The 11,116-nt window shown below is 48.5% G+C and overlaps 1 protein-coding gene across 1 annotated transcript; it reads right to left on the bottom strand.

Annotated features, from left to right (window-relative positions):
- Nucleotides 1-4,365: 4,365 nt before the first annotated feature.
- On the bottom strand, nucleotides 4,366-8,117 carry TAL1 (TAL bHLH transcription factor 1, erythroid differentiation factor). Its single transcript, XM_026853888.1, has 2 exons — nucleotides 7,895-8,117; nucleotides 4,366-7,480 (listed from the first exon to the last, which is right to left on the bottom strand). The coding sequence occupies exons 1-2, from the start codon at nucleotides 8,115-8,117 to the stop codon at nucleotides 7,062-7,064; spliced, it is 642 nt and encodes a 213-aa protein (XP_026709689.1). The 3' UTR covers nucleotides 4,366-7,061.
- Between the last annotated feature and the right edge of the window lie 2,999 nt (nucleotides 8,118-11,116).

The following is an 11,116-nucleotide window of genomic DNA, read 5'->3' as shown; positions in this document are numbered from 1 at the left end:
GCCCCCCCCCCCGACCCCGAGCTGCAGCTTCCCACCCACAGCACCCACAGTGTCATGCTGCTCACTAGCTTGGTTGCCCCCCAGGCCACCCCCGAAGACCTCCAGCTCCCATTTCAACATCATTCCCAGGGACAGGGCAAACCTCTCAGAGAAGCAATGCTGCATTGCTGGATGGCTGTACGACACACGACTGGGAGAGTGCTGATGTTTTTTATTTCAGTTCAGGCAGCATGTGAAGGGTTGTATGACTGGTGGGGTGAAAGTGAAGTGCTCTGGAGCTGGGACAGCTGCTGTAAAGTGTCCCCTTGCTCACCTGCCCTCCCAGGCAGCCTTGGGTGGGCAGTGGGTGAGACCACGTCTGGACCCTTCAGAAATGCAGGAGGAACTTGCCTCTGGCTTTGGCGGGCTCTGGGCAAGCCCTGGGGCAGCAGGGTACTATTCCTGCCCTGGGAGCTGTGCTGTGGATGGTGACAGTGGTGAAAGCAGGACATCTGTGGGACAGGGCTGGCCCTTCTCCCTTCCCCGAGGCTTGGGCACCTCCCCAGCTATACCTCCAGGATCGGATGGTCTGGTGTTTCCTGCCACAGACACAGGGTGAACAGGGCACACAGGCAGCCACACTCTCGCAGCCACCCCAGGCTGTGGTGCTTGGCATTTTTGGAGCCACTCATTACCCCGAGCCCAGCTCAGGGTCCCGCATCAGGGAGGAACACGGCTCGATGGCACCTCACGTGGAGACCTGCTGCCTCCGCTGCTGTCAACCTGCTCATTTCACACCGTGCAATACAGGATGCTCTGCCACCGCTTTCCCGGACACCCTTGGGCAAGTCCCCAAACGTTTCCCAGCCCAGTCAGCAAGTCACCTCCCCCCCTTGTTTCCAGCATCCCTCAAGCAACACAATGCCAGCAGAAGCTGTCTTTCATTTTGCACAGTGCGCACACTGAGGAGCAGGGTACCGCTGTGGTTTTGCCAAAAGCCCTTTGGTGCAGGACCCACTCCCACCTTGGCATGGGTGGGTTAAGCTGGTGCCATGAGGGATTTACCGGAGGGCTGGCAGGGAGCGAAGCCCGCAGTCCCACCACGTGCTGCCAGGCGGGCCTGGCCCGGCACATCAAAGCACCGGGGCAGTTTCAACCGCGCTCCAGACGCTCCCTCCCATTTCCTGCTGGATTCCCGTCTCACTCCCTGCGCCCGCATCAGCAAAACCGAGTGTAAAAATAGAGGCTGGGCTTCACCAAAACACAATAGTAAATTGTTCCCCGGAAAGGTCACCAGGGCAGCTGAGAATAGCTCCAAGAGCAGGGGAAAAGGAACATCTACCAGGGGGACAAGTTTGAAAGTGCCTGCTGGACCCCCATAGGTTTCCTGCACCCCCATCACTAGTCTGGGTCCCCCCTCATGAGCCCCCAACATCTCAGAGCATCCTCATCATCTCTCATCCACCCCCAGCCCCACTGAGCCATGGAGAAATTCCAGCTCCCCCAGCACCAATTTATGGATGGACACTGGAAAAAAAAAAAAAAAAGGTGGGGGGAGCAAGAAATAAGGCAAAAGAAGAGGCAGGAGGACCGGAGAGAAAGAACAGAGCTGGGAGGAGAAAGGAGATCCCGCTCGCTGCTCGTCTCCTTGCTGCGTGTGACAGTGTGGTGTCCCCTGGGCACCACTGGCTGGCTGCAGCCTTTGTGTGGCGGTGGGAATGTCAGGGATGAGCCCCGGGATGAAGAACATATCGAGCAGTCCCAGAGAGCCATAAATTATTCCCTCCTGTTGTCACTGGCCCGTAACAGCAAAAAGGCGAAGCTTTCTTATCGTCTGCCAGGGTGGGAATGTTTGGGTCCTGCCGTTTCTGTGAGCATATTTAATTCAATAATGTGGGAATGCCCTTAATGAAGCAGGTCCTTGCTCTTGGCTGCAGTGGTGTTCCCAGGCAGGGGTGCCAGTGCAGGCTGCCCTCAACATGGTTTTGCCAGAAAGGCTGTAATTAAAACCAGATAATGAGGCTTGAAAATGAAAGCTGCCCAAATTTTGGGTGATTTCAGTTTTTTATGTTTCTTGTTTCATTGTCTTGGACATATATGTCCCTTTCCTTTTTTTTTTTTTTTTTTACATTCAATTTTATCTTGGTGCCACTTCTCTGTTCTCATTCCCCAGTGTCATATGTGCCATGGTAAGGGGAATTTTCTGCCACTGGGAGTCTGAATGTCACTAGGTTCCTGGGACATGTTAAAAACGTGGGTGAACAAAATAACTTTAAAAGCACCTGCTTCAAATTTGTGAAGAAACTGCTATTTGCCAGAAAATTTTCTGCAGTAGGAGACAGACCAGAACCCCCATCACCTTGTGATGCCACCGGTTAGAGATAAACCCCAGCCCTGTCCCAGCCAAGGACTGTGCAGTGAAGACCAGGACCTAAGGTGCTTTACCCAATTTTCTCCTCTGTTTTGCATAAATAGAGAAAAAATCAGGTTGGTGTTGGGTTTTTTCCCCCATATATTTGAATCCATGGATCAGTGCTCATCACCACTTGCCATGCAATCATGATTGTAAAAATTATTACTGTTTGATGGGAAATTAATGACATTTTCCATCAGAAGACAAGAATGGGAAGGGCTTTCAAAAATTACTTTAAATTTTTTTAAGAAAAGGCAGATGATATCTGCTACTTTCTGTGACATTTGCATCCTTCTAACTGAACAGCAGTAAGGTCCAGATGCTCCAGAGAGGAAGGTGCTAGAAGCAAGATGCTCCTTCCAGCTCGGTCAACATGTGGCCACCAGCCACCCAGGTTGGGAAAACAGCAGCTCCCAGGGTCTCCCCACCACTGGGGTCCCTCAGGAGCGATGCACGTTGGCCATTCCACCACAGTGGAAGAGGATGACATCAGCACCCTCACAGCCCTTCCTATAGACTGTAAAGCTATATATGAAATATATTTGTGCAGGGAGTGGTTTGAAACCTTCACCTTGAGGATGTTCTTCCCTTTGCTGGTGGTAAAGGCTGCATGGCCATGAAGGACATTTTAACTGAAGAAAATAAAAAAGCAGAAGGAGGAGGTGGAAGGAGAATTGTCCTGGCAATGGAAGGAGGGAGGGAGAGGGCCGGGAGGTGGGAGGGAGAGATAAACAGTGGGTGAGCTATCAGCTCTCGCCGGGCTGGCAGCAGGACGAAGGACGGGAGTTAAGCCAGCTGTGCAGCCACGATCGCCTGACCCCAGATAAACACCCAGCAACCCCACACTGCCCCACACCCACCTCACGCCTTGTACCAGCGCCCGGGATGGAAACAAGCCTGGCCCGACTGCGGGGACTTTCCTCAGCCTGGCTGGGGGGGCTCCCCATGTCCGTAGTGTGAGGCTGTGCCTGGACAGGGCTCCCCGCACCCCCGGGTTGAGACTGAGAAGGGCCCCCTTTTTCACCCAGAGGGAAAGGTCACCCAGAAACTTTAAAAGCAAGCATTGGCTGCTGGGCTGCTGGCTGTGGTGGGTTAGTAACTAAGCTTTTGGGGGGATGCTTTAAAAAGCAAGGGACACTCTGAAAGACCCTGTATAAGTAGGTAATGACTGAAAATCATAGAAATTAAAGACAAGAAAACACCCACAGTGCCATTTCTCTTCACCTGCTCCATGATATGGTTATGGTGTTGGCCACCATCAACAGCATGGTGCTGTAGTTATACACACACACACACACACACACACACATTCAGTAGACCACTTAGCCTGTAAACACTCCCTAACTAATTTACCAGCTCAATCACTTTTTAAAGTATTTGTGCACATGGCTCTTGTAACAACTTTTTTTTTTTTTTTTTTTTTTTTTTTTTTTTTTTTTAAAAAAAAAAAGAGGAATTACTGTCATTGCCTATTAATTCATGACCAAACACTGCCAGGCTGTGAAGGGGAAGCAGCATTACCCCCAGCATCTCCCTCCCTGCACCATGTCCCTCCCCAAAAGAGGGGAAAAAAACCATCAGAGCTTTTGGGGGACGTGCAAATAATGTGCTGGGGGTAACGCGGTGGCAGCTGGTAACGCTCGCCTGCGGCGGGGGGATTGCTTCACCGCCCGTCTTCCTTCCTGCTGGCCCCATGCACTCTTCCTCCCACTTGCTCTCTCTGCAAAAGCCCAGCCCAGGCTGGATAGCATGAGCCAAGCAAGAAAAAAAAATACCAGATCCTTTTGGAAGATTTTTGCTGTCTGTTTATGAGATTTGATGGCTGAGGATGGGCCATCCTGGCATCCTCACCCTGCAATACCCAGGAATGAAATACCAAAGTAGCGATGGATCCAAGCAACAAGGTGGGAGAGAGGCAGATGGCAAGTGGAGACTGCTTTGTAAAACTTTATTTAGAAATATTCTTGATATATTCATTATATATATATATTTATATATACACACACATTACAACAAATGTGTTTTCTAAATAGCACATCCACAGTGGGTTGAGACTCAGGGTACCAGGTCTGGTTACTTCGTTTCTGCAGAAAAAATGCAGAAATCCCAGGGGAGGGTGGCAGAGAAAAGGAGGGGGCTGAAAAAAACCCAAAAATCGTAAGGTGGGAATTCATTCACACAGTACGACATTGTCCCGAAGTGCTGTTTCCAACAGAAACAGGGACGATGATCCACACAGCAAGAGGTGAAGCAGGCAGGAGGAGAGGTGGGCAGAGGAAATGTACCATTCAAATCACAATTAAAGGACAACTGTACATACCCCAGGAGACCTATGGAGTGCTCTGCTAAGGGCTACGAGCAGGCACACGTGTGCATGGGGTTGTTGGGGGGTGCCACCAAGGTTGTACCATTTTCCCAACTGTTCAGCTACCAAAAAGATTTAAAAAACCCCAAATAACTTGTGGGGAAAGAGGAATTTCTGAGTGTTGGTGAATTTTTCTTTTAATACTTTAAACAAAAGGGTGTAAACCCCCCACCCACCCAACGTCAGGGTTATTTCAAATGTTGAAAACCAAGAACAGCTTTACCTGCGTGACAGTATCCCCATTCCTTCTTGGAGGACCCCACCTGACAGCCTCCACCACCCACCTCTCCTACCCCTGGCTCCAGGAGCAGCCCAAACCTCTTCCTCAGCATCACTCCATCACCCGCTAGCACCTCTCCCCTGGCCCAGTCATGTGGGTAACTCCCCTTAGTAAAAACCCCCATGCACAGGTGATCCGGGCCCAGGAAGGAGTTTTGCTCCTTTTCCCCAATTTAAGATGGGGGAGGTCGGTGGTTCCAGAGGATTTGGGCTCTATGCTGGAAACTTTGCTTGGGCCAGGACCCCTTCCCAGGCAACTAATTCTACCTAACGTGCCAACCCATGCACCAGCCTCCCAACCTATTATTTACAAAGAGTCAGTAAAACCAAGCAGGGACAGAAATTATGGGGCTCTGAATTAAGCCTGGAGGGGTTTGCAGACACCTACCCAAATCCTCTGTGTTTCCTTGTACCTCAAGCACCCTTAAAAGAAATGAGTGTGGTTGAAAGTGTCCCCATCAAAGGACTTTTTCCCTTTCAAATGATGTATGTGGGTGGCTTTTTTTTTTTTTTTTTTTTTTTTTTTTTTTTTTGACTGTAGCATGGTAGATATTTCTGTGCCTTAACATCTTTGCAGAGGGTGAGGATGGGCTTGGGGCAATCACTCTGTCAGGCATCAGGTGGTGGATGAGAGATGGGCCTGATGGAACGGTGATGGCATGATGCAGTCCTCAGCTCCCAGCCGCCACAGCAGCAGCCTCCTGCTCCCCAGTCCTGTTTCCCAAACATCCTCCCAGGGACAGCAGCAGGGATCAGAGGATCGGCTCAGTCACAAACATCAATTTTGCAGCAATCCGAGCACTCGGGAATGGAGGCTAATCCCACTGCTGCTTTTAGGGCTTCTCCCCAAGATTCAAAGACGGTATGGGCTCCTACCAGCCTCAGGCAGGCAAGGATCCTCCTAATGCTGGAATAAATCCAGCGCTGCAGTCCAGCCTGAGGGCATTGGCACAGCTGAACCACCATCATTTTCACGTAATAAAACCAAAAAACTCAAAGGATACCATTAAAACCCTTTTATACCCTATGTACACGCGCACTGTTGATGCATCATCAACTCCTTTTGCCTTTCTGAATTTAAAAATCCCCAGTCCAAAGGGATGCTTCACTAGCAAATTTTTTTTTCCCCTTACCAATTTTGAAATTCATCTTCCTTGAGAGAAGCTCTGGCCCTGCAGAAACTGCTGGGAAAACTCTAAGAGAGCTCAAAAGGCTTGGAGCTCACCTACTGAGTGATTACAGCAGAAGAATCAGGGACTGGGAGGGTGACAGAAAACACCTATGTACCTTTTCATTCAGTGGATACTGCATGACAGCATTAAACAGAAGTAATCCCACGTCATAAATACAACAACCCCAAACAATCCAAAGTTAGGTATAAGAGAAAGGAAGAAAGGAAGGAAAAAAAAGAAAAAAGGAGAGAAAAAGAAATAGTCTTAATCCTTTTAATAGTTCTTTTGCTGAGGGTATTTTTTCACCTCTTTAAAAAGATACAGTCAAAAGATCTCGGACAACACGTGGCCCCAGCTCCTGCTCAGACTGGTTGTATATGTCACAGGCCAGAGAAATGCTGCAGCACTGGCAGGTTTCAGCAGTCTCCAGCACCACGTGGAGCTGGAAAGCGTCGGTGGCCTCTGCCAGCAGTGAAAGAGGAGTTTCATGTCTCAACCAGGCGACTGTTTAAAAAGCGATCATCATCAAATGGTCTGAAAACCCTCTAAATGCTGGAGAGGTGCTGGCCACATCTCCTTCCCCTCCACAGAGTCACATCACGAGCAGTATGTACAATGAAGATGACTTCAATGCTTTTCTTCTTTGTACGATCACGTACCTAAATACCGAGCGTCCATCTGGTTTGGTCTTGTCCTCAGTCAATGCTCCAGCCGCTCTGTCCCGGGCTGGGGAGTACGGGGAGCCCGAGCCCCCAGGGAAAGACAGTCACAAATCCCACAGGCACAAGTTCCAGCATCTGCACGCTCGGGTCTCGCCTTCCCCTTGGTGCTTCGGGAGCGATGCGGAAGGTCATCACCGCTGCGCGCTGCCTTCTACAGGGAGAATGGCATGGTGCAGGCTCCGTGTGTGCTTCGAATCTAGTGTTTCGTGCTCTTCCGTGAAACTGTCCGGGCTCGCTGCTCCGTCTAAAGAACTTCCACAACTAGAGTTAGGAGACAGCATGTCCTGCAGGAGGTCTTCCTGGACTATCCCAGAGTCTTTGTTCACTTTGCCCCTTTGGTTTCCTTCTTCCTCCTGGTCATTGAGCAGCTTGGCTAGGAAGTTGATGTATTTCATAGCCAGGCGCAAAATCTCATTCTTGCTCAGTTTTTTGTCAGGTGGGTGGGTGGGGATGAGCTTGCGAAGCTCTGCAAAGGCTCCATTGACATTCTGCTGTCTCCACCTCTCCCGACTATTGGTAAAAATGCGACGAACCACTTTTGTGTGAGGACCTGCAATTGCAACCACACAGAATTAGGAGCAGGGCACAACAATCCATTTATTACTTTGCTGAATAGGTCACGGTTTCCCAGATTAACCAATTTATTTTAGTGACATCATCAAGGCCATGAAACAGGAGTTTCCAGCTAACTGGAAGCTAACCTGATGAGCTGAGGTAGCCATAACTTCTGTTTGATCGTGTGGAAGGGGAAAATGGAGTTGCATCTTTTTAGATGTCTTTTGAGGCACCTAAATTTACCTCTCCAAGGAGGAAGTCTTAGGCCATGACACATGCGCAGATGGCTGCTGTATTTTTAGAGTATTTCGGTTCATCAACAAGGCTATCTCAGCATCAAAGGTCCTATTCAGAGTTTATCTCACTATATGGTTTTATTTTCTATCCCAAAACTGTCTTAAGGACATACCATTGGGACAGGAAGAAATTAGCTTGAGCCAAGGCTTTGACAACAATAAGATCCAGAGATCTTCCCTGATGTAGGCAGGATCCAGAGTTGATAGAGACCATAGGATTGCCTCCAGCCCTCTAGGTGGTTTGTATGCAACAGGGTGGTAGGATTCAGCCCGTAGCAATGAGCACAAAGAGCAATGCAACCCACAGAGTGAAAGCAGTGTCCTTGCCAGAATCATGGTGGTGATCACGGGTAGAAGATGAAGGAATTTCACAGCTGACCTGATGGATCCACCTGCTCTCTCTGCACATCATGGCAAAGGCTCCCTATCTAATAGTAATTGCAGAATGGACTCTAAATTGCTAGAGGTGTCCATCTGGTATGTGAAATCCAGCTAAATTCCTGTAATTTTACAGCTGTTCTCCTGAAGAGAGATGTTGCAGAGGATGGATGCACAAAACACAGCCATTCTCTTTGCAGATCATCAGGATAACTCCTGTTGGCACGAACAATACATTGTCTCTGTGTCAGGAGAGACCCAAAAGTACTGTGCTGCAGGAGTAGCAAAGCTGGAAATCAAGACTGCAGGTCCATGTGTCCATGGAAACCAGTTCATGTCAGGAGACACTACTATTAAGATGCTTTTATTATTGCACCCTTCCCATCTGCACCTCCAGGAGACACCAACAGCGGAAGGACACACCAACGTCATGAAAGTCTTGGAGAATGACCATGACAGAAGACCCCATAGGATGGGAAGCACCACATAGAGTGAGAATCATCACAAAGTATGATGTAAAGTCTTGCCGATACCACATCAGTGAGTCATACCCAGAGGACAAGCTGCAGATATCTGCACCACCTCTACCCTGTAGCCCCCACTCTGAGACACTTGCCTAACTAGTCCCTCCTAGTGGCAACAAGTCCCTGGCCACAGTGAGCAGTTTAAGCCTGCAGCTCTGCCGTCACTGACCAAAACCAGCATCCTGAGGGGCATTTAAACATCATTATTCTGATATAGCAAAACTCACGGCTGCTTTGACTGTGGCAGATCAGCCAAAAAGATGTGATTTTGGAGGCAGCCTAGTCAGGCTGCACCTTGACAGATCCCATGGCATCACGCGAGAAGAGGAATCCCACGTTCCAGCTGATTGAACACCATCACACTTTCCTCCCTTCAGTGGAAACTGAGCCCCTTCAGTCCAGCCCATCCCACGAAATACCCCCACCACAGGGTTTGCATGGAGACACACTCCCAAGCAGCTAGATTAAAGCTACCGCCTTCCCCAGCATGCGAGCAGACATACAACACACTTGGCCTCACAGCATGCTCAGGAGCAGGGAGTGCCCCAAAATCGCAGAGCCCCTGGGGTACGCTGAAGGATGTCAGAATGAAAAACTCCTCTCTGACCTCTAAGATACTGGTCTGATGCTTTAATAAAGGTAATTTTCCACTCCCAAACAACACTTAAGTATCTTTCATATGAACTAATGTGCAAGAGCTCAAGAAAAGAGGTTTCTTGTGCCTGATGTGCACAGCCCACTGTGCCACAGGGTCGTGGGGAAGGTGATGGGGGCCAAGGGGACCTCAACAACACCAGGCTGCCTGGCACTGCTAATAAAGCAGTGGAGAATGTGCTACAACCTACTGCAATAACACAGCAGTTTCAATATTTAATGCTCTTTCCAGACAAAACAAAGCAACAAACCTTGAATCCAGGAAGAGATGCAGCTTAAACCCTTTTTACTCCCATAAGGGTATGAGGGGGAAAAAAAAACAAACCAAACCAAACAAAAACCAAAACAACTTTAGATACTTTGTTATTTTAAAGAAAAAAAAAAAAAAAAATCTCAAGAGACTTCCAGACTTCAATCATACATCTCTGTTCACTGAAAGTTGCCAACTAAAAGGTATGCATAAATAGGTCAGAAATCAAAAAAAAAGACCTGCTTGTTTTCATCCAGGGGCACCCAAACCAAGCTCCAGTGTATAACACAAATTCTGACACTGCTCAGATTTTTGATTTCTGCATCAACTGAATTAAACATATCTTTTAGAAAGAGATCGGGCTTTGTCCAGGACATGTCAAGCAATGAAGAAATTTAAAATGCCCCATAGACGTGTTATAACAGAAATGTGTTTCTCAAAGAAGCTTGCCTCAATTCCAGTAGTTGGCTGAGAATTTTTGCCGGGATTTTGTCCCAATTGATTGACCGATGCTTTTTTAATTGTGTTTAGAGATCTGAAGAAAACTAATAAAAAGACGAGCTTCCAAAGTTCCAGAATATCCTCGAAGAGACTTGGTTTTACATTTTTAATCTCCATGTATATCTAAAGAAATTCAATGCAGCAAACTTTCCCAAAAATGGATAAAGAAATAGTTGCAAAAAACCCACCAATTGTTTCCTTACAGAGGAAACCAAACACCAAGAACCCAGCGAGACTCTCCTGACCTTCTGCACCTCCCGAGGGCTGAGGACCCGCAGGAGCGATGCTCCGGGGTGTCACGGATGTCACCCGGCAGGTGACCTTCAGAGCGACGAGCAAAGCCCAGCATGATGCCTCGGCATGGGGTGCATATCCCTACAAATTGCTCCTGTTTAGACAGCATCATCTGGTACCTGCTTTTTCCCCCCCAAAAAAATTCTGAACCCAGTCTTGGAAATTCACATGAGCCAGGACCTGCAGGATTGGGCCCAATCTAGACACCTGCGTCAAAGCGCATATCGAAAAACTTGGTTACAACCAAGTATCTCTGTAATCCTTAATATCTAATTTAATAGCAAGGCAAAAGCTTTAGTCAGACACAGTGATTTGACGGACTTTTCACCGTAACCGCTAAGCCTCTGAATCGAAACCCAGACAAAAAGCCCTTCTTGTGGCGGGGGCTGAGACGAGTCTGCCCCACGGGGCTGCGGGCTGAAAGGACCAGGCAGACGGAGGAGGGCAGAGAGTGGGGGGAGAGGGACTGATGGACGCAGATAATGCCCTGAGCCCTTCATTTCGGGCTGTGTTATTTGAGAGTGGTGTGGATTATGATTTGATCTGATTTTAGATTAGCCGGGTAGCAGGGAAGGAACAGCTAGCTAGAAAGAAGGAAAATTAATTGGCGATTGAAATAAACAGCGTTTACAATTGCTGAAGAGAAAACACGTTTCAACGGACGGCGTTTGTATGGGCTGTTAACTCTGCAGATAAACCTGTCAGCCGTCCGCCTGCAAATTGTTCTTGCAACC

This window comes from Athene cunicularia (genome assembly GCF_003259725.1).
Source record: "Athene cunicularia isolate RWA chromosome 8 unlocalized genomic scaffold, athCun1 chr8_part1, whole genome shotgun sequence".
NCBI classification, from domain to species: Eukaryota; Metazoa; Chordata; class Aves; order Strigiformes; family Strigidae; genus Athene; species Athene cunicularia.
The sequence above is the reverse complement of the archived record's forward strand: the minus strand, read 5'-3'. Positions and strand labels throughout refer to the sequence as shown.